At 40.3% G+C, this 26,469-nt stretch overlaps 1 protein-coding gene across 2 annotated transcripts in view; it reads left to right on the top strand.

The window, feature by feature from the left end:
• Window positions 1-25,949, top strand: part of CHD1 (chromodomain helicase DNA binding protein 1) — an 81,834-nt gene extending 55,885 nt beyond the window's left edge. The window contains exons 23-37 of one of the 2 annotated variants that reach the window (XM_054986499.1): window positions 2,035-2,211; window positions 2,338-2,495; window positions 3,308-3,349; window positions 3,808-3,938; window positions 4,662-4,800; window positions 5,286-5,436; window positions 6,900-7,022; window positions 7,286-7,420; window positions 8,138-8,389; window positions 8,592-8,732; window positions 9,304-9,482; window positions 14,294-14,390; window positions 14,579-14,633; window positions 24,053-24,263; window positions 24,981-25,949. In XM_054986499.1, the coding sequence (XP_054842474.1) occupies window positions 2,035-2,211; window positions 2,338-2,495; window positions 3,308-3,349; window positions 3,808-3,938; window positions 4,662-4,800; window positions 5,286-5,436; window positions 6,900-7,022; window positions 7,286-7,420; window positions 8,138-8,389; window positions 8,592-8,732; window positions 9,304-9,482; window positions 14,294-14,390; window positions 14,579-14,633; window positions 24,053-24,263; window positions 24,981-25,326 (2,337 nt within the window). In that variant the 3' untranslated portion in view covers window positions 25,327-25,949. Of the gene's footprint in view, window positions 1-2,034; window positions 2,212-2,337; window positions 2,496-3,307; window positions 3,350-3,807; window positions 3,939-4,661; window positions 4,801-5,285; window positions 5,437-6,899; window positions 7,023-7,285; window positions 7,421-8,137; window positions 8,390-8,591; window positions 8,733-9,303; window positions 9,483-14,293; window positions 14,391-14,575; window positions 14,634-24,052; window positions 24,264-24,980 lie in introns of both variants that reach the window. The other variant, XM_054986498.1, reaches the window with a different exon arrangement.
• Window positions 25,950-26,469: the final 520 nt, after the last annotated feature.

Here is a 26,469-nt window from a genome sequence, read left to right as displayed (position 1 = left end):
GGCGGCAGCGCAGCGGCGGCAGAGGAGGTGGCCTGGAGCCACCACAAGGTAGGTGGCGGGGGAGGTGGGGGTTTAATGTTTAAAGGACCCTTTAAACAAGCACCCTTTAAGCAGCGGTGGAGCCCTTTAAACAAGCCCCGAAGATTTCCGAAGCATTTCCAAATGCTTCGGAAAGCTTTGCTTCAGTATTCCGAAGCGCTGGCCCCGCTTTGGGGGATTCCGAAGCATTCCGAATCGGGTTGCTTCAGGTAAAATTACCTGAAGCAAAACCCGAAGCGCACAGCCCTAGTTCCAAGAATTCATTATTTCAGTAGTTAGGTGAATATGACTGTAGGAGGATCTTAGTCTACAAAGCTTTAACCCATGGCTTCTTAACACAGACAAGAAGAATGCAGTATGTTTTCATAGAAGTATTGCATTATTATTTAATATTTGCATAGTAAATAATGGTTTATTGGATTTCTTGATGGCATCAGCATGTTAGTAGCTGTGTCCTGTTCAGAAGGAAGCATGTTGTTTCTTTCCACAACTATATTTCTCAGTTGCATCACAGTAAGTACAGTGTAAGTACAGTGTAGGGTGTACATTAATAGAATATTTTGGACCTTTACCAGCTATGTATTATGAGAATGACAGCTTTATTATGTCTGTTTCCCCCCAATATTTCTCCATTTTGCTGTCTTGCTGCCAGTTTTGCCTCTTCTGATCAGCAGCTTCAAAATATTTAGTGTGCATTTATGAGGATTCTGTTTTCTCTTGCATTCTCACATTTGTAACTGCTGTTTTCCATGAGGATGCCGCTGATACAGTTACTTGGTCAAGGGCTATAGAATTATTTCCTTACTAAGAACAGAACAAGTTCCACAGTTAAGTGTTTTATGATTGCATTGATTCAGGCAACCATGGAGCAAACAGTGTTTACAGCCCTTTGAGTACATATTAAAGTTTGGTTAAAACTATAGAGAATAAGAAATAAAGAATGAGAATAGTGTAGAAAATGAGAAACAGTTTTAGTATAGAGGATGAGAAATAGTGTTTCTTTTCTTTTTTTAAAAAAAGGTTTAAAGCTATTTGGGAGTCTAGCAAAGACGATTCTGAAAGATACTATTTGAAAAAATTACTATGTAGAAGTCTGATTGCAACTTTATAGCGTAAAGTTTCCTTTTTATCTTTGAACTGCAGATGTTCTGTCCATAGAATGGAAATTATTCTCTTCTGCTTGGTTATGTACTGGATTACTGTTTCCACAGATCTGTGTCATATATATTAAGCAGTAGGGGTGTGCACTTTGGGTATCTGATTTGGGTAAAATACCCAAATCGGGCCCGATTCGGAAATCCTAAAGCAAAGCTTCCTGAAGCATTCATAATGCTTTGGGAAGCTTCGGGGGTCACGGGAGTTTAAAGGGCCCTTTCGCAAGCGGCAGGGCCCTTTAAACTTTATCATTCCCACCCTTTCCTCCCCACCCCCACTTACCTCACACCGGCTGGAGGAGGAGGCTGGCCTCCAGCAGTGGCGTCCCTCTCTGCTGGCCATCCGCACTGGCATGGTGCCAGCAGCAGGGAAGGCCCTCTCTGCCAGCCGGCCGCAGAGGCAGCAAGGAAGGCCTTCTCTGCTGGACAGCCGTGCCAGCTGCCACTGTCCGGCAGACAGGGCCTTCCCTGCTGCTGGCGCCACGCCAGCTGTGAAAGTGGCAGGGAAGGCCAGCTGGAGCCTGACCAGGTCAGTGGGGTGGGGGGATGGAGTTAAAGGGTGGGGGTGGTAGTTTAAGGTTGGGGTGGCCTTCCCCCTCCCCCATCACTTCAGTATGCGCTGAATCTTTACAGAGCATACCAAAGCGACTTCGAAACCTGAATCCGAAGCGGTATGCCACTTCGGAATAAACCCTGAAATCCTAAGCGAGAAACCTGAATATTTTTCGGGTGCACACCCCTATTAAGCAGAGGAAATTTTGTTTCATTACACATCACTCTGTAATGAACATGAGTTTTTTGCATGTGTAACTGTTTCTGGAAAAACCAAATGTTTTGATAGGTGGCCAATTTCTCCAATATGGATGAAGATGACATTGAATTGGAGCCTGAACAAAACTCAAGGAACTGGGAGGAAATAATTCCAGAGGTCCAGCGACGAAGATTAGAAGAAGAAGAAAGACAAAAGGAACTGGAAGAAATTTATATGCTTCCAAGAATGAGAAACTGTGCAAAACAGGTAAGCTGTACTTTTGAGAGGTCTTTTCCACAGCTTGTTGGGGCTAGATCATATTGCATTTAAAATGTTTAATGTTGAATCTAGGCACTTAATTTTTGTATTCTTGGTTCTTTTAAAAATATATAGATCAGCTTTAATGGAAGTGAAGGGAGACGTAGGAGCAGAAGATATTCTGGATCAGATAGTGACTCTATCTCAGAAAGAAAACGTCCCAAAAAACGTGGAAGACCACGAACTATTCCACGGGAAAATATTAAAGGATTTAGTGATGCTGAGATTAGGAGGTAAGAAGCAAAGAAAAAGATGTACATGTGAAAAGTAGCAAAAGAAGTTTCATTGGACCATTACCAAAAAGAATTTAGAAGAACCAACCTCTCCTAAATTATCTAAATAATGTTTCAAAATTACTTCTTATCAATATATATTTATTTTATGTTTAATTTAGTTTAGTCTTTAAATGGTATTTTCTTTTCACTTAAAGTAAGATCTCTTGATAAGGGTACTATATTATACATTAATTCGTATAGGTTTAAATTAAACTGAAGAGAGCTGCTGGGAAAAAGTTGGTTCCATGCTTGTTTAAAATAAAGCACAGTGATAAAAACTGATTTGTGTGTGTTTGTTTTGTGGGGTTTTTTTTTTTTTTGTAATTCCTATAACTCCTTTTTTCCTCTAAGACAGCAGTTTCTAGAGGCTGTTTTAAGTGGAAAAACAAGTAATTGGATGAGTTTTGGAATTGCCTGAATAATACTGTTTTGTATTTTAAGCAGTAAACAATACTAAATACAGATCCAGGTTGATTTTCTTCCTAATTCAAAATAATTTGTCTTGATTTTTCATTACTTCATTTTTTTTATTGTGAACGATCAGTTTGTGAAATTACTCCGTAAAATCTATATAAGCCAGCAGCTGATCGTATGACCAGGTGTATGCAGTTTCTTAAATTCCGATATTTTGTCAAAAGAAAGTCTGCAATGATTTTAATTATAACAGTATCCTGTTTATTTTGTTTATATGTTATGCATATTTTATAAATGTTTTAAATGACATTTAGCAGTTAAAACGTGCAGTTAACCTATACAATTCTTTGTTTTAGGTTTATTAAGAGTTACAAGAAATTTGGAGGCCCTCTTGAAAGGTAAGCTTACCAGATAGCCAGGAATTTTACTTTTTCAATGTACTGAAATATTAAATTGAAACTGTGTTTAAACGAAGGTTCTGTTAGCAGTATAGCCAACCAGGATCTGAGATGTCAGACTGTTCTAAGAAGGATTAAACTCCTTTGAAAAGAACAGGATCCTCGCTTGGGGATGTTAAATCCATGTTTACAGATGGAGGCTTGGGTCTTATCTGTAGCACATAGCTCCTAAACCAACCTGTGCCAGGCCAGAACACTAAAAGGCAAATGGGCAGCAAGTATTCTTGAAAGCCCTCTGCATCCACTGCCACTAATACTAATAGTGATGGGGCTTGACTTCACATTTCCTCATTAGAAGGGAGTTATACAAATACCTAGCATTGATGTATTTTGCTTTCTATTTTGAAGGCATCTGTCATATATGGAGACTAGAGATGAAATATATATTTCTGTTACAGGTTAGATGCAATAGCTAGAGATGCTGAATTAGTGGACAAATCTGAGACAGACCTTAGACGGCTTGGAGAGCTGGTACATAATGGGTGCATCAAGGCATTAAAGGATAGTTCGTCTGGACAAGAAAGAGCAGGTATGGCTTGGTTGAAAAAAATGGAAAGAAATACAACATATTGAGAACTACAAGAAACACTTTGCACAACATTTTGCTGTCTGCACATGCAGTTGCCGCCTTTAGCATATCTCTGAGTGAACAAATATAGCATCTTAGATACAGCTGGTTTCAGTTGCACTTTTGCCAGCCATTTCCGTGAGCCATACCCATGCCCAACATATTTATATGTAGTGGTTGTTTATATCATTGTATAATTAGGGACAGTTTGGACTAAAAGTCTGAAAGGATCAGACAACTTCCTCAGCAGTTTCTGTTCCACTGCACTTAACTGTCTCAAGGTAGAGATGTTTGCTCAGTATTCTGGAATTCTGTATAAAACATGTTATGACCTACTGCTTACAGCATCATGCAAAATAAAGCTTGTAGTTACAGGATGCCAGTAAAAGCAAACATAGACCGAACAGGAGATGGGGCAGCATGCATGTTATTCCACAGACCACAAAGAACATTTTCCTAGGTTGAAGGTAGCCTTTACTGAGTTAGGTATTATTTCATTATAGCTTACAATGTATTAGAGAGGTATAAATTTCACTTTATCCAACTGTTTAAAATTTGTATGCATTCTTGCAGTACATTTGTATTGATTGCCACTTCCTTCTTGTGATGATTCCTTGGTGTTTTGGAGCAACTGTATATAAAACTCACATAAAATTTTATCTGTACTGTATTCTTTTTTTTAAGGGGGCAGACTTGGCAAAGTTAAAGGCCCAACTTTCCGAATATCTGGAGTGCAGGTAAATGCAAAACTAGTCATCTCACATGAAGAAGAACTAGCACCATTGCATAAATCCATTCCTTCAGATCCAGAGGAAAGGAAGAGGTTAGTTGTTAACTTTTTGGTTTATGATATATGATAGAGCCCTGTTTGCACAGTGTGCAATAAATTAAAATGTTTCACCCACACAGAGCCAGTGTAAAGTAGTTTAGAATGTTAGTCCAAACCTGGGGAGAGCCAAGTTCAAATCTTTTCTTGCCATGGAACCTATTGTGTGACTTGGAGTCTGTCACTCTTTCTCAGCTGAACCTAATCTACAGGATAGTTAGCATAAAATGGAGGAAGAGAGAATCATGTATGCTAGCTATCCTAAGCTCTTTGGAGAAAAGGTGGGATAGTAATGTACTAAAAACTCCACCGCCCCTTGATTCTGCCACAACATGTTCTTGAACTAACCCTGGTTCTTGCCATTGCTACCCAAATTTGTAGAGAGATTATTCAATATTTTGAAATGAAAAGCGAGTTCTGTACTTCTTAAAATAAATAATGGTAATATAAGTTAATGAGCTTGTGCTTTATTTTTCATTTAGATATGCCATTCCTTGTCATACCAAAGCAGCTCATTTTGATATAGACTGGGGTAAAGAAGATGACTCTAATCTTCTCATAGGTATCTATGAGTATGGATATGGTAGCTGGGAAATGATAAAAATGGATCCAGATCTCAACTTGACACACAAGGTAAGCCTTCTTTTCCATTTCTCCACTATATTGATACTTGGCAGAAGATAAATTGATTACAGAAAGATCACTGGGGTAGCAAACAGGCTGTACTCTGAGGATGTTCATCTGGGAAAACTGTAATAATCTTTTCTTTTTTAGAAGTCCTTTTCCGTCTTCACTGATACATTATGCACCAAAAGCTAGTTTCGGAGTCATGTAGTAGAGACCAGGCCATTCTGTGATAAAAACTACAATAAATAGTTAGACCCTTAAACACTACAAAAGCTAACACATCTTAAAGCCATCAAGTCTAATTGCATCAATGTACTAAAAAGCAGAGAGTGAGAAATCTTAAAACAAACAAATGAGCCGTCCCGTACATAATAAAGCAGAAAGTATAAAATACTGGGACACAATGGGAGAACATGAAAAAAATCTGATAAAAGTGCCCAGAACTCAAATGACTCGGTGTCAGATGAATGGATGCAGCTGGCACCTCAACTGTGAAAGCTCTGTCATTTGGTGTCACACTCCTCACTTCAGAAGGCTGGGGTAGCCAAAACAGAGCATCAAAGAAGGCTTTAAAAACAGACAAGTTCAAGAAGGTCCTTTACGTACCATAGTGGGTTTTAAAGGCCATACCGAAGACTTCAAATTGAGACTGAAAGCCATTTCTTGTAGGAATAGTGAGAAATAATAACCACCACATTTTTTACCCTTGAATCTTCCTAATCATTGTTACCCAAATGAGTCCCTGTATCAGGCCTGTCACGTGAAGAACATTCCCTACTAGGGGTGTATAATCGATTTGGCTCTTTTGGGCTTTCTCTGGGTTGAGCATGCATTTGAGAGTTTGCCTTTGACCAGTAGCAGCCATGGCCCTGTGATTTATTTTTATTTTCTTTGGCCTGAGAGCCAGCTTGGAAATGTTTCCGTTATAGGAAACAATGGGAAGTGGCTGGGGGCACCTTGTTCAGGGACTCACAGAATTGGACCCCAGGGTCCAGTCTTCCTAAAACTTGGGGAGTCTTTAGAGGATAGTCAGGCGTAGGTTCCCTGAAAATTTAGTTTGCTTGAAAAATGTCACACACCCCTGGGATAGGTTTCCCCATAGAGAATAATGGCTAGATAAATACGGGATTCTCTTATCTGTCCAAACTAGATCAGAGAATCTTTCCCAAATTTCAGGAATTCTGGATTTCTTTGGGATCCCTGAAACCCAGATTGAGATTCCCCAGATTATTATTATTTTGGGGGGGGGGGTGCAGACCCCCACCCTCTAGATGTTAAACTTATAACATGAGTTCTGGGGCCAACTCTGTAAGAGGCACTCCAAAGTAGTGTGTGGGTGGGTTTCAAGGACATCGTTGTAAAATTAAATTGGGCTGGAATTTAGCAGCCTTTCCTAGTCTGTTTCTATTTATCAAGGTGATGAAGCTGTGCATATACTTTAAAGAAAGCATTTTAAATTGCTTTTTCAGATTCTACCAGATGATCCAGATAAAAAACCCCAGGCCAAGCAGTTGCAGACTCGTGCAGACTACCTCATAAAATTACTCAATAAGGATCTTGCAAAGAAGGAAGCACAAAGACTCTCTGGGGCAGTAAGTGATTTTGTTACTAGAAGTAATAAATTGCAGTACTTCCTGAGGCTTCATCTTACCTAGATCTACAATATCTGTAGTGTTTACTCCATCTTGCAATTAAATGTAAAGCTCTACTCACATAAATATATCAAATCATAATTTTTATAATCACAGTTTTTGTTTCCTTCTGTTTGTGTGTAACTTAGCTGGAAGAAAAACTTGAATAAGTTTTAGTAATAAGACCACATTAAAATAACTTGACATGTTTTTCTGATAATCAGGGAGGCTCAAAGAGGCGAAAGATGAGGCTCAAGAAGAACAAAACAGTAAAAGCAGCAAAAATTAAAGAGGAGATAAAAAGTGATTCTTCACCATCTCCTTCAGATAAATCTGAAGAAGACGAGGAGGATAGCAGAGTAAGTATCTTGTAGTTCTATTTTGTAAAAATAGGTTAATGTACAGAATTCTAGTGCTGTTGCTGCTGTTTCTGTTGTGTCCATATTGCCAACTGGGGACAGAAGCTGAGAGAATGATGGTTTACCGAGGGCTATTTAGTGCATTATTGGCTGAGGTGTAAATTTTAGCTATTGACTTTGGTTTATAGCTTGGATGCTTAACCTTGGTTGGTTAGCAGCTCTCTGATTTGAAACAGCCATGTATAGAAAGAAGCCGAAATATCATTGCTTAGGCAAATCAAGTTTTCTCCAACTCATTTTATTGCATTACTTAGGCTTTCTTTTAGAAATACTTCTTAGGCAATAGTGGCTTTAGAGTTATTTGTGCCAGAGATACTACTAATTTGCATTTCTGTAGAACTTTCCTTGCCTGTAAATTACCAAACAAGTTTAGTAGGGCAAACTGACCAGTCTAAATGCTGTGTCATAACTTACATTGGAAATATGTTGAGATTATAATTTAAACTAGAGTGCATCATCTCTTCTCCCCTTCCCCCCAATCCCCAATGCACGGCAATGGCGTATGGGAGAAGAATGAACAGATGCTAGTGTTCAGTCTGCAAATAAATGGAAAGGTAGTTGAAAAAAAAGTAACAAAGTAACTAATGAGTCCATAGCTTCTGACTTAAAATACGGCTTGTTTACATCTGAACTTGGTATTATGCTTGTATATTCTAGGATGATGTGTCTTCAGGAAAACATCCAAATAAAAAGATAAAAACAGAAAAAGAAAATGAAGAAAATCCTGACACAGATCCTGGCATGAAAAGAGAGATTGATGAAAAGAGAGAGACAAACAAGAGGGATCTTAAACGGGAGAAAAAAGAAAAAGAGGACAAGAAAGAGTTAAGAGAAAAAGACGTGAAAGAAAAGAGGGAAAGCAAAGTAAAAGATTATAGTCAGAGAGAAAAAGAAGTAAAGGAAGAAAAGGTAATTGAGTCCCCCCATCTACCACTGATCACATTGTACTTGTAGTACCTCAGTTGTGCAATCCGTTTTGCATAAGGGGGGAGATAAAGCCTCTACACAAATGCCTCTTCTTCTTTTCTCACTAAAATTACTCTGTATCATACTTCCTTGTTTATGGCACAATCTACTTAGGAATTGGTTTTCTTTTGTTTTTGATTTATAGACAAATGAGTCCAAATCTGATAGCAAAGATAAACCCAAGAAAACCCCACCTCCTGACATTCCTGTTCATATAACGGCAAGTAGTGAGCCAGTTCCTATATCTGAAGAATCTGAAGAACTGGATCAGAAGACATTCAGTATAGTAAGACTTGTTCTTTGCTGCTAATGAAGATTTACCAATGCTTTATGCTCAGGTAGCACCAACTAACTAAAAATAATATGAAATACATGACCCATAGTGTGTCTTATCAGGAAAGGGATCAGCAAAAATCTGGCCCCTGGAAGGAAAGTGCCTTGCCTCCCAGAGGCAACGAAAGAATGATGAAAGAATGGCAGCTGCAAACTATCCTTGATTTGAGGCTTTAGCCTTCCACTCTCATTTTCTTTTCAAACCAGCCCTTTGGCAAGCTAGTTAACAAATAACGTACAATAATGGCATGGAATGTTATTTGTTGAGCAGATTTTGGGTTTATTCTCAGTCAAACAATACAATACCAGATAGAATACTATTTATCAATAATTTTCTTGAGTAATTAAGCTGATACTTAATTGGAATTAAATAAAAAAAATTAGGGCAAACATTCTATAAAAGGAAGGCTTAAAATTTTAACAAGGTCTTCTGGTTTCCTCTAGAAATATTGTCTTACTGATAAATCATATGATGAAATTTCATTATCTTAATTGTATGATACTGTGTTTCATTATTTTTACAGTGCAAAGAAAGAATGAGGCCTGTCAAAGCAGCACTGAAACAGCTGGATAGACCAGAGAAAGGTCTTTCAGAAAGAGAACAGTTGGAGCATACCAGACAGTGTCTGATCAAAATTGGGGATCATATAACTGAGTGTTTAAAAGAATACACAAATCCTGAACAAATCAAACAGTGGAGAAAGTAAGTCATCCCTGAAGGAGGGAGGAAAGAAATGTTAAGAGATTATTTTTAACACTGTTTAATTATTAGCAATATTTATAGCTAATAACAATAACAGTAATACATTATAAAGAACATGAACAAAACAGTTATTAATATTTATGTCATTTATAGTCTACCTTTCTCACTGAGACTCTCATGGCAGGTTACACAGAGTGAGATTAGTACACAAAGACATAGCATTAGCAAGAATCCAGTACAGAATTGAAGAAATGCTGAAATAGAACATAAGCAATTTTAGGACTAACATTAGACAATATGAAGCACAGTTAGCACATAGGAGCACATATTTAAAGTGAATGTGTAGTACTTAAGGCAACATAGTGGTGAAGTCAGTGGTCCCTAACTCATTAGCGAAGCATCTGGAACCCCCTCCCTACAACGCAGCCCTCCTATCTAAGTAAAAGGCCTTTTTGAATAATTTGGTTTTGCATCATTTGCGGAAAGCCAGAAGAGTGGGGGCTCACCTGACCTCCTCAGGCAGGCTGTTTCACAGGGTAGGGGCCACCATGTACGGGCTGCTGTTGATTTCACCCATGTGCAGAGTGGCACCTGCAGGAAACCCTGTTTGGATGAGTGAAGCTGCTGTGAAGGAACATAGGGAGGGAGACAGTCCCGAGGTATGCTGGACCAACGCGATTAAGAGCTTTGTATGTGATAACCAATAACTTGAACTGAGCACGGTAACTGATAGGTATCCAATGGAGTGACTGCAAGATGGGAGTGATGTTCATGCTCCTGTTCGCTCCTGATAACAGTCAAGCTGCAGCATTTTGCACTAATTGGAGCCTCCTAGTTAACTTAGATGGAAGACCAATGTATAGTGCATTACAATAGTCAAGTCTTGATGTTACCATAGCATGGATCCAGGTAGCCAGGCTTGAAGGAAGGACTAATAATAAAAACAGTTACCAATAGTGTTCTGAAACAGGCATACTTGAGTCAGTGAACATTTATGAAATCACATCATATAGAATTTAGGTGGCTGGTAAAATACTTAAAATACTCTAGATTTGGCTATTTAATAAACCAAAATGGAGCCGTATTTCAAAGTTTTTTGTGGATTTGCTGCTTAGATTTTTCAGTGAATGCAAAAAGGAGTAGCCATCTATTTGTGAAATGAGTTGTGTGAAATAAATTATCTGCAGTTTTGAGCTGGGAGGAAAGATCAAGAGTTCCCATTTTTTATATTGAAAGTGTTTTTAAAAATATTTTTCCAAAATGCTGTAACTATGAATTTAGCAGCCTCCAAGAGCTATGTAGTTAGCGCCAATCTTATTTTGAGTATTGTTTTATAATCAAACATTTCTGATAAAACTGTTTTTAATGGGTTCTTGTATCCTGCATTGTTTTGTATCTGGATTAATATTTTTCCCCAAAATTATCAGATCTTGAGGCAATGCCACCAACAATGTAAAAACAGCCTTTCCAACATAAGTTGCAATATTGGGGTCATCCGCAGTGCATTTTCAGAGGTGTTGGATAACATCTTCTCATAATCATGTATGACAACCCTTCATTGTTCAGAGGATGAGCAAAATAATAGTTTTTTGTATTTGTTCCCAATCTTGCCAAGAGTTAAATTCATTAAGAGTTTCTAATAGCAACTGCGAATCAGAACTCTGCATTACATATCAATGGAGGGATGAAGGGGGGAGCAGAGACTCTGAGGCAGCAAAAAAAAAAAGCTACACACACATCATGTCCAGCTCAAGATTTCACCTTTCTGTGTGTGCTTTTCCAGGATGGGCTGTGGCTGTGTGTCTTGTTTCTTATTAATAGCATTCTCCTGAAGATTAACAAAATGTAGAGAAAAGATTCAGGATAGATTTGTTTTCTACATCAGGGGACTCTTGCAGTTACATATAGTAAGGATAGCTGTAACTCTGGCTTCTGAGTATATTCAGTGTGTGTTCCGCTACCTCACAACTACAAGACCTGATTCTAGCTTGCTGTGTATGGTAGAAGTGCTGCCTGGCAAGATTTTTAATGCCCAAGTTCTGCCTTTATTTAAATAGTCCCTTGCTTAGGGCCATTTTTTTAAAAAGGGCAATATATGTACACTAGTGGCCAAAATTGTGGAAACCTTTTGGAAAAAGTGCATTTTTGAGGTTTGATGGCTCATAACACCACTTTTTTTGGAGTAATACCATAAAATTACATATCAATGGAAAGATAATTTAATCAAGAATGTAATGCAACAAAGTTTGTTCAGTTATCTGTATTCTATCAAATGTTATAGCCAGATAACCAGGAAAAGGAAGCACAACTTGCTTAGGTTGATATGAAGTAGCTTTCCTTCATTTGAATGTAGCCAATGAGCATGAGTGTTTAGAGAGCCAATCAGGTGTCATCTTCTTTTGGCAATGAGCCAATCAGGTCACAGTAGGATTCAGGTATTGATGTCATGTATTGGAGCTGAGAGGAGGTCATTTGTCAGTGTGTTATGTGATTGCTATCAAGTTGGTTGGTTGGTTTTGTGTTCTTTCATTTAGTGAGCTTGTAAAACGTAAAAAATTAAAGAACTGGCACAAAGAGTTGACTGGTCACCCAGAAAGCGATGTAAAATAGTACTATTAAGTGAACAATGCTACAGTTATGAAGAAATTACAAGAAAAATTGGTGGAAACTTAACCAAAGGTGGCATTTCTAAATTTTTGAAGAGCTATAAGGCAACTCAGTCACTACAAAACCAGACTGGTAAAGGCAGGAAAAGGTGCACACAAGCAAGGGATGATAGAAGAATTGAGAGACTGAGCCTAGGTGACAGAAGAAAATCATCGGGGTGTATACAGATTGAAATGGCGCAATTCAATGTGAAGTTGAGTGCAAGGACTGTTCGGCGCAGACTGGAGGAATTTGGTCTTAATGCTAGAATTCCATGAAAAAAACCATTGTTATCTCTCAAACAAAGGTTGAAAAGATTAAACTGGGCTAAAACCCATGTTAACTGGACAGTGGAACAATGGGACAGTGTTATTTGGAGTGATGAGACCAAAATCTCCCTGTTTGGTAGTGATGGCATAAAATACATGAGAAGAAGAATCGGAGAAGATTTGCATCCTGATTGCATTACACCTACCGTGAAACACCCAGTTAGTGTTATGATATGGGGTTGTATGACATCAAAAGGTGTGGGCAGAATTTGCGTGATAAATGGCAATATAAATGCCCAAAAATACATAAATGAAATACTTGAGCCCAAACTGAAGCCTTCCACACATGATCTTTTCCAAGATAATGAAGCATTTATATTTCAACAAGATTCAGCTCCATGTGATGATGATGCTGTGTGCAAAAAGTGGTTTCAAGATAATCATCTTCCACTGTTGGAATGGCCTGAGAGTAGCCCAGACCTTAATCCCATCGAAAATCTATGGAGCCGACTAAAGAAACTGGTTAGTGAGAAGCAACCCAGCAAAAAAACGCAGTTAATAGAAGCAATAACTCAATCGTGGTTTCACAATACAACAGCTGCAGAACTAAAAAACTTACTCACTCCATGAGAAGGTGCTGTAAGGCCGTAATTAAAGCAAAAGGTTACCCAACTAAGTATTAACTGAAATGGTGAGAATTGTTGTATAACTCATTTTTTCTGTGTGTTTCAATTTTCTTCTTTATAACTACTGTTCTAAAAAAAAAATCCATAGAAGTTATTGCATTACATTCTTGATTAAATTATCTTTCCATTGATATATAATTTTATGGTATTACTCCAAAAAAAGTGGTGTTATGTGCCATCAAACCTCAAAAATACACGTTTTCCAAAAGGTTTCCACAATTTTGGCCACTAGTATAGAAGGTAGGCACAATGCCAGTCAAGTCCTACATTGTGTTTGTTCACAATATAAGTGTGTTATGTTTGGCTGTATCTCAAAATGTACAGCAAATGACATTTTTAGAAGGAAAATGAAATTTCATAGCTGCTTTATCATAATGCAGTCTGTACATTCACCACCAGATGGAGGCTGTACTCTGTTAAATCACTATCATCATCATTTGTTAAATTTGGTTAGAAAATCAAAATGTAGTGAGACAGCTGTATTATAAACGGGCAACACACCTTTCAGTAATACAATAATTAAAACAGAATAATAAAGGAATTATACATGTTAGATTAACAGAGTTCTTTCAGCATCTAGGATCGAGTCCCAAAGTTTGCATTCAGAGACAACTATATTTTCAGTGATATGCACATACTTCTTAGTAAGAAAAAGGGTAAATTGTTCAGCTGAATGGCTTCATACTGTAGCCAGAAGTGGCACAATTATGTCATCTAACTCCCATATTATCATTACAGAACAGCGGTATGTGGGATACAATCTCCACCACCACTGTGCCACGGGGACATAGTTGATCATTTTAAGGGATACAGAAGCTGTCCTGTATTTTGGTACACTTAAGATCTTTAAATAGCTTGCACATTCCTCAAATCCTGGAAAGGTTAAATCCAAGCTTAAAAGGACATGCCACAGAAACGATATTCTAATTGATCTATATCACAAATTCTTTTAAGTGTATTGGTCATAAAGAATCACACAGAACTTCTGGAGATACATTTTCTTTAGTGTGTGTGTATATGATGTAGTTTTTGCAAAGTTAGATAAAGAACTTTTATTTTTGTTTTTTAATGTCTCATAATGGACCCCATAATACCATGTCTAAATTGTGGTGGTGTGCCACTGTATCAGTGCAATGGAGAACCAAGAATATGTGTTAAAGACATTTTAAAAGACTGGGAAACTAAATCACTTTCTTCTTTTCAATTCTAGAAACTTGTGGATTTTTGTTTCTAAATTTACAGAATTTGATGCCAGAAAACTGCACAAATTGTATAAACATGCAATTAAAAAACGCCAAGAAAGTCAGGTAATAATTTATGTGTTATGTGCTCTTATTCTGGATTGGTGGGTTACAGTAAATAAAAAATTAGCACTGGAAAATATTTCTAATTAATATTTAAATGGTTATTAAACTTTAGTTAAGTGGGATTTGTTTCAAGTTGTATTGTTGAAAAATTAAAACTGAATAATAGTTTCCCTTATCTCTTTCAGCAGCACAATGACCAAAACATCAGCAGTAGCATGAATACTCATTTGATAAGAAATCCTGGTAAGAAACTCTTGCAGAGTGTGTGTTCAGAGGTTTGAAGAAATCGTATAAACTTTGAAATAAGAAATAACAACATGAAATTAAATAATAACATTAAACAAACTAAATCATGAAATAAGCTGCCTTGATCTAAGAGGAATGGTGGATATTCTTAATGAATAAAAGAGAGAGGATTTCATATCAGGGTCATGTGTAATATTCTCTCTCTAAAAACCTGGATTAATGTATTTGTGAACAGAACCACTATGATAGCAAGGTGTAATTACTTTCTGATGCCTTAGTTAGAACAAAGAAACAATTATTTGTTGAAGTAACAAGTTTTGGAAATATATTGTAGTTTATTTAGAATTAAGAATGCTTAATGAAATGATAATAAAGGACAGCCTGCCGTTGATACATTGGCAGTCAGCAGAATTTGTTTCCAAATCAGTATGGTAAAAATCAGTCTGTAAGTTTCATTGCTTTCAAATCCATGTTAGAGCATGTAAGGAAAGCAGATGTTCTCCATCAATAGAGGAAGGTATCCTTACACTGGGTTGTACTTCCTTCTAACTCCACAGGCAGTAGGATTTATGCACATTTCCTCCCAAGGCTCCCACAACTGGTTGGAGGTGGACCTCAGTCAATGCCCTGGGTATTGCTCAGCTAGATGAGCTTCAACAGTAGACATGGGCACAATCGGAATTACGGTCTGAAAATTGCCCCGATTTTGGCGTTTGCGCCATCGGGACCGGGCTGATCGGTTCCGTTCACGGCTCCCGGTTCAGCGGTTGGGTGGGGCGCTCGATCGGATTGATCGGTTTACGTTCAGGATTGCAGTCTGCAGACAGTCTGGCACCAGCCATCTGTTCCCGAGGGAACGGAGCCCCGTGGAAACGGAGCCTGGGGAATGCCGGAGCTGTTTGCCCTCCTTCTGTCGCCCTGGAAACGCGAATGGAAGCCCAGCTTTCCTTGATCAGCAGGGCTTCCTTCCAACCACGGAGCAGCCAGAAAAGCGCGCGCCCGTCTCGTCCATTTGGGAGAAGAGAGGGGAGGGCGGGGGAAGGGGGTGTTCTTCTGTAGCCATGGGCACTCGAATCTCATCCCTGCAAAGCCTGAGAGGCAGCTCTTGCGGCCAAACACAGCCCTCCTGTGTAGCAGACCCAGGCTTTATAAATAGCCATTTGCTGCGCAACAAAGTTTCACTTTCCGCTCGCAAGTGGAGTGGGACAGAGGCGAGCTCTCGCTTGCCGCTTTTGGAGAGAGAAAGCGCAAGAGAGAGGGGGGGGAGCTTTAGCTTTGGGCTTCAACGAATAGGGAATAGGGAGCTATCTCCTCTGGTTCCAGGGCTGCCGCCTAGCTCTGGGGCCAAGCTCGGTGGGCACCTCGGCTGAGGGCTCAGGTCTGGGGGGGAGTGTTGCAGCTGGGGTTGGGCTCTATTCCTATTCTCTCTCTCTGCTTCCAGGGCTGCCATCTAGCTCTGGGGCCAAGCTCAGTAGGCACCTCCTTGGCTGAGGGCTCACACAGTATTACACACTCTAGTGCCTGGTCACTCTGGTCTGGGGGAGTGTTGGTGGTGGGGCGCCCTCCCGCGTCGGCCTTCCCGATTCTGTATCGGAAACAGGACTTGATCGGTGAGGTTTGGGTACCTGGGTTTGGCTCCGCCGCGGAATCACGATCAGCTAAATCGGGATTATTTTTTGGATCGTGCCCATGTCTATTCAACAGCTCTCTTTTTAGCTTCCAGTTACCATGTATAAACATCTCCTTCACTTCCAACTTGATAGCAGTAGAGGTGGATATTTCTGCTCCTTTGGGGGAGTGTTTTGCTGCATGAAGTCAAGCCGCAGCTGGAGCCCTGCATGGCTGCACAGACTTCACAGAACCAGCGTGGAACTGGCCAGCAGTTACTCTTTGCAACTGCTCCCCTGCCAAAGGTTCAGTATGGATGGAAAGTGTGTAGCCAGCTTTTCCTCACGCCGAAGTTCCAGCAGTTACTGGGCCCAGTGAGGAAGCCTCCACCAACACGTTCAGTCTTGTGGCCTCCCTCCTAGCAACCATAGAAGGCCATCTGTGCAGCAAGGGCACCTCACTCTCCTTCCACTCAGTTCATTCCCATAGCTATGGGTAGCGCTCAAGAGAGCAATGGGGGAGACATTTTCTCCCTCTGAGGCGGAGGACATCTTGGGTGTTTCCCTTTGTCCAGTCAGTGAGGCAAGAAGTTCATTTTTCTTTCTCTTTCCTGTTGGCAGTTGGAACACCTCTTCTTCCAATTCCCAAGCTGTAACAGAAAATAATGGAACAGAGGGCAGAGGTGATGCTGATAGCCCCACAATGGACAAGAGGGCCATGGCTTCAACACTTTGATTGATGTCATCCATTTCCCCTCTCCCTTTTCTGCCAATCCCAGACTGCTCCCAATGGCCCAGTCCGGCACCCGCACCCAGAGTGGACGTGTCTGACCATGTGGTGGTTGAGAGGGACCCCTATCTAGAAGTATAGGAGCATCTTCTCCCACAAAGAGCCTCTTTGTTTGATACAGTTTTCTCTGCAGAGGAAGGCAATGACAAACTTCTGCTTCCCACTTGCCTCGAAAGCCCCAGCAGGGTTCACCATAAGTCAGTTGCAACTTGACAGCATTTTACACATACATAATATACAATATATTATGATATACAAAATCCCTTAAACTCTAAGATTCTTTAAATCAGAGGACTACCAATTTCTCCTATCCAAGACCATGGCAGCCTTGGATTTTCAGGAGAATCCATCAGAAGAAGAAACAGGTCAATCAACCTCAGAACCCAAGGGCAGACCCAAGGGGAACAAAGAATTCTTCCCTAGGTTGAGTGTAGCAGAGAGAGTCTTCCCTTCCCCTGATTTTTTTTTGTGAAGCAATTAAAGGCAGAATGGGTGAAACCTATGGCCAACAGGCAATTTCCAACCTTTATTAAGAAATGGTATCCTTTACCATAATTTACAAATCCGTTTTTTCAGGTCCCACTAGTAGATGCTCCAATAGCAGCATTACAGTCATCTGGACTACTGTCAGAAGATGTTGAGGGCACAGCCCAGGACAGCCCAAACAAAAGGGCCAACTTCGCCCTAAGAAAAGCTCATGAAACCACTTCAGTGGCCATCAAGGCTTCTTCCATCATCTCACTAGTATCGAGAGCAGCTATGGTCTGGTCTAGAAACTTCTTCAGCTCATCCCAACCAGCAACCATTACCTTGTGGAGGGAGCCAATAGAGTCCTCAAAACCAACTCATTCACAGTAGACGCAACATTAGATTCCCTAATCTTCACATCCAGGGCCATGGCATCTGCAGCAATCAACACAAGAACTTTATGGCTGTGGGCCTGGCAAGCTGACTGACAGCCTATCCATTTCAAGGCAATAGTCTATTTAGGGACACTCTTGATAAGATCCTTATCGAAATCAGAGATAAGAAAAAAGTGTTGCTCAAGACACTGAGCCGTACCGTCAGGAGACCCTTTGGGAATTACTCCCTTCGTTCCCATAGTGTTTTACTGAAATTCATCAAGTACAACCAAAGATCAAATTCAAAATTTTTCTAGACAAGCATCCATAGAATTCATCAGACTCCCACCAGAATGTTACCGTTTCTGCCATTCCCAAGGATTCAGGAAAGCTTCACAGAACCTATGCCGCAATCCATCTCCTCAGCATTTGTGCTATAGAACCTGTCCCTCCTGCAGAAAGGGGACAAGAAGTATACTCTATATTCTTCATGGTGCCACTTGTTAATCTGAGACAAAGTTGCACCAAGACACAGAAGCAGCTATCTGATGTCTACAGGCTTACAGTTTCCTGATAATCTTACAGAAAAGTTCCTTATAACCATAACAGAGACTCCTAACAGAAACAAAGGCAAAGAAAATGAAGGAACTGTCACAAGCAGTCATCAAGGCCTGGTCTTCATCATTGATGACACTTTTGGGTGATTTATCTAGCTCTACTACACTTCAGCCCACAAAAATTAGACCAACATGTCCTAATCAGAACAGACTGCATGTCGGCCAAAATTTACCTCATCAAACAAGGAGAATCGAGATCTTTAGCATTACACAAGGAAGCAATCAAGGTTCTAGCATTGGTAGAGAAGAACCAGGTATCCATCAAAGCAGAACATATCAAGGGATCGATGAATATCTAGGCGCATTGGCTCAGCAGGCAGACCATTCAGGAGTGGGAATGGTCCCTGAAGAAAGATCTGTTTCAGATAATCATCACACACCTAGATCTTCCCCTGGTGGATCTGTTTGTGTCACCAACCAACCATTAAGTGAACAGGGACTTCACCTGATATTACCATCCCAAGGCCAAAGTACCTGATGCCTTGACATCCCAATGGCCAAGCAATCTTCCATTCACTTATCCTCCATCCTGGTTCTTTCAGAATTGATCAGGAAGATCAAAGAACAGACTCTTTTTCCTTCCTACGTAGTAGAACAGGAAAGAAGATGTCTAACTGGAATATCAAAGAACAGCAGGCAGACATCATAGTAGTAGCATTATATTGGACTTGGCATCTGTGGTTTTCCACCCTTCAGCAGCTGTAAACACATCCACCCCTAACTCTTCCAGTATGTCTTCCAGTATCTCCAGACATGCTGCAACAAGGCCCAGTTTGACATTAATATCAGGGGAGGCTACATTTAACCGCCTGGAGATTGAGCTGAAGAACTTCTTATAACTAGGCTATTCCAGAGAGATAACTGACACCTTACTAGCTTCTAGGAAACATTCTACTAATAGAATATACAACACATCATGGAAGGCCTTTGTCAAGTGGTGCAGAAGAAAAGGCAAAGATCCTGTGGATCATTCCACAAGCTCACAGCATTCTACTACAAGGCCTTCTTTTTCGTCCCAACCAGACTGTCTCTACCTGGAAATTGAAAAGCAGGGGCTAGAGGGTCATGGTTGCCCAGAAACAGTCATAGATGTCTTCCATGTAACCTTCCACCTACAGGATCTACAAGTGAAAAGCCCTTGTCAGGTAGTATGTAAGGAAGAAGGTTATTTCAGCAAGTGTCACAGAGATTCTATGCCTCCAAGACCTAGAGCAAAGCTTCCAGTCCACCACCCTCCAGCAGCAGCCTGTGACCTGTCTTCAGTTCTCAGGCTGAAAAGAGGCCAACTCATCTCCAGACACAACTATGTCAAGTATTTCCTATGAAGAGCATCTCTATCCAGTCCTCCTACTCAACATAGGTTCCCTCCGTAAGTGCTCAGTTCTTCACAAGTCTCCTTTCAAACCTCTGAAATTATCTCCTTTAAGGATTCTGGCCTTCAGAGTAGCTTTTCTCATCACCATCTCATCAACCAGAAGTGTTTCAGAGCTCCCTGCCCTCTCAGTTAGGAAGAGTTTTCACTCTTTCCACAAAGACCTCATAACCCTGCATATGAACCCTTCCTTCATGCCAAAAGTAAACTCCATGTTCCACAGAGACCAGGAGATCCATCTCCTCCTCTTCTGTCATCCCAGTAATCCTAAAGAATGATACTGGTACAAACTAGATGTCAGAAGAAACATTAAGATAGTCAGACTCTTTTTCCTTCCTTCCTAGTAGAACAGGAAAGAAGATGTCTAACTGGAATATAGGCAGATGGATTAAAATCTGCATCTTCCCAGCCTATGAGATTGAACAACTTCTGGGATCATTGCCTGTTCTACTAGGGCAGTAGCTACTCATAAACCATCTACACCAAAGCACCTATGGAAGAAATTTGTAGGGCAGCTACACAGACTTCAGCCTCAACCTTTGTAAAAACATTACAGACTGGATGTGTGCCTCAGCTGAGGCAGATTTTATTAGAAGAATTCTCCAACAGGTGGTTCCCCATTGTCTCGCTGTCTTCTTGACTGTCCCACCCAGGATCCTTTTCAACTTCCCAGGATTAAGGATACCTTCCTCCACTGATGGAGAACGAAACATTGAACTTATCATGAGGGTTTCTTCTCATCAATGGATTAGAAAGTATCCTCCCTTTGCGCAGTGGAGGCATCAGCGGTGGGTACATGACTGAGGCAGAGACTTATTCTCACAGATACCATTCATTAGCAGTTTCTACATAGAGGTAGACCTGTCTTCCTTGAAAGCTTTGGCATCTGCCTCCCTATGACAGAGGAAGCCTTACAAAATTTATTTGCATAAGCCTTGCTTATGGAGCAAGATGGAGGAATAACCCAATATTAAGGATATCTTCCTTAATGAGAAGAAACCCTCATGGTAAGTCTAATGTTTTGGTCTCCTTGGAAAGATCATCTGTCCTTAAATGTGCCCCAGAGGCCCCTTCCAGTGCACCCCAGAATACTTCCAACAAGGGAGATGGTAGTGTGTTACGTCATCTGGTCCCTACTCTCGATACTGTGCTCTTCCCAGATGCCTTTGGTGAAGCCCTCAGAAGTGAGTACACATCCCCAGGGGAGGCCTGGGTTCTATTGCTAAAAGGATGTACTCTCCCCTCCTATATCATGAAGACACTGAAGGTCTCAGTACTATTCAGAGATGGTGACAGGATCCTCCTATGAGACCCCAGCAACAGAAGAAAAAAGTTCTCTCTCAAGACCGCCCATGGGGTTTCAGGCCTCCCATCAGAGTCAGCTCTGCCTCTTCAGTCTTCTCCAGAGTTTCTTTCCTCTGGACAGAGAAACTCCTACAGGATCCTTCTTCTGATCTAGTTAAAGTCAGCTTAATGCTCTGCAGTTCTTGGGCCAATTGGCTGCCGGCATGGTTTTATCTCCTTTCTTGCTCTAAGTGTTCTTTCCATCAATGGGATTCCAGGAACTCATGTATCCTGAAACAGATCACAGTTCAACTCCAGCTCTAACCCCACTTCCCCAGGACTCCTCTGCCAACAAACTAAGGAAGAAACCTCTGCCAAAAAACTAAGGAAGTACTTAATAAATCTCCACAGGCCCCTCAAGGAACAGAGTTCTGCCCTCTCCAGTGTCTAAGAAATGGGAGCAACACTTGATTATGTTCCAGATAGTCAATCACCTGCTGGAGATTCAAGCAATAGAGGCAGTGCTGGAGAAGGAGAGGTTTTCTGGGTCTTATTTTGTCTTATTTGTCATGCTGGAGAAAAAGTGACTGGAGAGGAATTCTGAACCTAAGGCCTATCAAGACACTAGTAAGGAGGAGGCAGTTTTGTGTGAAGGCCCTTCATAAAGGGGCTTTCTGCAGTCCATAGACTTCAAGGAGGCTTACAATCATGTCCCCATCTACCTGTCTTTCTCTTAATCTCCAGTTTGTTACCGCTATAAGCAATTCCAATAGAGGATCCTCCCATTCAGTCTCTCCTTCTCACATATCTTCACTAAATTGATGGTTGTCTTTATAACCCACCTCAGGACCCACGGTGTGCATGCTTATGCCTATCTGAACAGCCTTCTAATCAGATCTCTGTCCATGTTGCAGAGTCTCCAAGAAGTCCAGACCATGCTGCAGGTTCTCCAAAGCTACAGCTTACTGATAAACCATCATAGAATCAATAGAGTTGGAAGGGGCCATACAGACCATCTAGTCCAACCCCCTGCCCAGTGCAGGATCAGCCTAAAGCATCTCTGACAAATATTCATCCAGCCTCTTGAAAACTGCCAATGAGGGGGAGCTCACCACCTCCCTAGGCAGCTGATTCCACTTTTGAACTATTCTGACTGTGAAAAAGTTTTTCCTAATATCCAGCCGGTACCTTTGTGCATGTAATTTAAGCCTATTGCTTCAGGTCCTACCCTCTGCTGCCAACTGGAACAGCTCCCTGCCCTCCTCCAAATGACAGCCTTTCAAATACTTAAAGAGAACAATCATGTCCCCCCTCAATCTCCTCTTCTCCAAACTAAACATTCCCAAGGCCCTCAGCCTTTCCTTGTAGGGCTCAGTCTCCAGACCCGTGATCATCCTTGTCGCTCTCCTCTGCACCCTCTTGATTTTGTCCACATCCTTTTTGAAGTTAGATCTCCAGAACTGCACACAATACTCCAGGTGTGGCCTGACCAAGGCAGTATAGAGAGCGGCTATGACCTCTTGCAATTTCGACGCTATGGCCCCTTTGATACAACCCAAGATTGAATTAGCCTTTTTTGCCACTGCATCACACTGACTGCTCATATTCAGTTTACAGTCCACTCTTACCCCAAGATCCCTTTCACATATACTACTTCCCAGAAGTGTATCCCTCATCCAGTATTTGTGCTTCCCATTTTTGTGGCCCAGATGTAATACTGTGCACTTGTCTTTGTTGAATTGCATCCTATTCACTGCTGCCCACTTCTCCAGAGTATTCAGGTCTTGTTGGGTGTTTGCTATGCCTCCCAATTTGGTATCATCAGCAAATTTAATGAGCAGCCCTTCCACTCCTTCATCCAGATCATTGATAAAAATACTGAAAAGTACTGGGCCCAAAACCGAGCCCTGCGGCACCCCACTGGACACCTCCCTCCAATCTGATGAAACGACATTGACCACCCGGAAAACCCACAACAACCATTGACCACCACTCTTTGCGTGCGGTCCTCTAACCAGTTCCCTATCCACCGAACTGTCCCATAGTCCATTCCACAGTCTTCCAGTTTGCCCATTAGAATGTCATGGGGGACCTTATCAAAAGCTTTACTGAAATCCAGATAAATCACGTCAACAGAGTTCCCCTGATCCAGTAAGCTGGTCACTCAATCAAAGAAGGAAACCAGGTTGGTCTGGCAAGATCTGTTAGGGACAAAACCATGCTGACTTCCCCAGATCACTGAGCAGTCCTTCAGATGGTTATAGATTGATCAAAAGATACCTGTCTCCCTCGCAGTCCATTATTAATCTAGTAACAACTAACACTTCTTTTTCCAAAGTCTCTCACCTGACGAAGCACCATTCCAATCTCAGGGAGACAGTTGCTCCACTTCTGTGAGCATCATCAGCAGGTCTGATGTCCTTGGCGCAGTCTCAGGATCTTTTGCTTGGACATGCTGCCATGGGCCCTGCCCTTCTCCTGTCCTCTCCAGTAGCTCACACCACATCAGAAGAGCATCCTCCAGCAGCATGACAAACAGATACTTGTCCCATTCTGAGGCCCCACACTCTTTAGTAACCTCATTCACAATATTCTTACTTTGGGGGAGATCTCTTAATACTTTGTTATTATGTATTTCTTTACTGAAATCTGGAAACAGATTTTTTTTACCTTTTAGCAAATTTTGCCCAATAGCTTTACACTGAAAAACTCATTCCCTACCAGGCTAGGTTAGGCTAGGCCATGAAGCTATTGTTCTTGTTCCTTTGTACATATGCTAGAGTGTTGGAAATTTGACTACTGTTTAGTTTACAGAAATGTCATATTTGTTTATTTTTTTAAAGTTGTCATTTATGCTGTCTAAATATCTGCAGCTAACAAACTTCTGTATTTCTATGTATGCAGATGTGGAACGACTAAAAGAAAACACAAACCATGATGATAGCAGCAGAGACAGTTATTCCTCTGACAGACATTTACCCCAGTATCATGATCATCTTAAAGACAGACTTCATGGAGATACCTACAAAAAAAGTGACTCTAGGAAAAGGCCATACTCTGCCTTCAGCAATGGAAAAGATCATAGGGATTGGGATCACTATAAACAAGATAACCGGTGAGTTCACTGTCATTCACCTGTGTACCTATACTTTCCCCATAATTCTTGTCTAACATTTCTCATTAATAAGATGGATATGATTCTGAGTTAATACAGCATTGGCAAGGGGGAAATATAAAAGGAATTTATTATATTGTTGTTGCCTTCCCCACCTCCCAAAGATGATGCTGATTTTGTCTTGAAGCATATTGTAGGTGAGAAGAGAAAGGTTTTTATTAGTATTTTGAAACTGTTAGGCTTTCATCTTAGTTTCAGGTCACTAATACTAGGTCATGAACATAATCTTAAACAGAGCCACTCCCTTCTAAATCCATTGGAGTCAATGGACATAGAAGGGGTGACTCTGCTGTAGGATGCACTGCAGTTGATGGAACAGTATTATTGTGGTGGTGGACATACAGTCCAGGTCAAGCCCTGCAAATTCAGGTAATGGAAATAATAGTTGTGTAATAGAAAGAAGACAAGGAGGCATAGCCCTTACAAGCCTATGCAAGAAATTTGTGCTTGCAGTAGCCAAAAGTGGTAAGATACTGGCAATCAGAAGCCAAAAATATGTATTTAAATTGTATTTCTGGAAGGCATTGCCATTTTTGCTCCCCTCAACGTATCAAACAACATAGCCTTATTTTTCAGGAACTACGCACATTATTTTAAAAGAATTAATGATTGATGCAGTTCCTATGAAATACTGTTTTAAGCTTTCTTATTTTTCAGATACTACAGTGATGGTAAACACAGAAAGTTAGATGACCACAGAAACAGAGATCATAGCTCTAATCTGGAAGGAAGTTTAAAAGACAGTCGGTCACATTCAGATCATCGGATACACTTAGATCATCGGTCCAATTCAGACTACAGTCATCATAAATCTTCAAGAGACTATAGATACCATTCAGACTGGCAAATGGACCACAGAGCGTCTAGTAGTGGCCCAAGATCTCCACTAGATCAAAGATCTCCTTATGATTCAAGATCTCCCTTAGGACATAGATCTCCTTTTGAACATTCAACAGATCACAAAAGTACACCTGAACATATGTGGAATAGCCGGAAAACATAGCGAAGACTATTTCTGGACTTTTTTTTTAGCCATACACAATAAACTAACACAACAATTGCCTTACATGACTTGAAAGACATGGACCGGATGTGCTATCAATAGCAGTATTGTTACTACTTTCCAGTATGCTAGTTCTATTATCCCAACAGAAGAAGAAATATTTTTGTATTTAAAGTTTTAATGCTGCACTGTGCTGCAAATGTTGTAGCACATTTTTTAAAAGAATTTAAAGATGTTTACTTTTTACAGGGACCTCAACACTGCCCCACTCAGACTGGATCTTAATCTGGACTCTTGTCAAAGTGGTTTTATCCTGAATGCAAGTTAAATTATGTTTGTAGATAAGCATTCACATATTAACCTGCGATCTTATTTCCCTAAGGAATCAAGAGGATTTTTTTAAAAAAAAACAGGCTCAAGGACTTTGTTCACTTTCCAAAGCTACTTGTTTACATTGTACACCGCAACCACCTTGCCGCTTTTTCACCACAAGCTTGAATATTTAAATTCTGTACCAAGATAATTGTAAAATAGACAGGTATTCTCCAGTTTGATCAATTGTAATGCCTTTTTACAAAATGGCTGTAAATTATTGTAAATTAATTAAATGAGCTTTTCCCTCAGACTTTTCTTTTTTTAACTTGACTATCTTGATCAAATCTGAACGATACAGTTTTTCAGAATAAAATGACTGATTGATGTGGTGCTCAAATCATAAAAAGTAACTTCTTTAGCCTCTCAATTAACAATTTTTATTTATTTTAAACTGAATTATTAATAAACTGAAATTATGTTCCTGTGAATTACTACTATACTATATAAAATACTATACTATATAATACAAATTTATATTGTTTTGGTCATACTGAAGTTTAGTAGATTTCTTGTTTTAACTTAAACAGGTCTTGTTAAATGAGCATGGATTTAAAGACTGCAGCACACAGTAATCTTTCTCTGTAGAGCTTACACACTTCAACAAAGTTATCAAGTACCGTACTTTAATAAAGTTATAGGAATGCTGTAGACTTTCTTCTGCTAGTTTCCTAAGATCACTAACAAAAGTACAACTTGTTCAGAGCTTAATGCTAACTTAAAATGCTCTATAATTGGAGATTCATGGCTAATTTCACAATTTGAAATATG

This window comes from Eublepharis macularius, chromosome 8 (assembly GCF_028583425.1).
Source record: "Eublepharis macularius isolate TG4126 chromosome 8, MPM_Emac_v1.0, whole genome shotgun sequence".
Classification (NCBI taxonomy): domain Eukaryota; kingdom Metazoa; phylum Chordata; class Lepidosauria; order Squamata; family Eublepharidae; genus Eublepharis; species Eublepharis macularius.
This window is presented reverse-complemented; position numbering and strand designations above follow the sequence as displayed.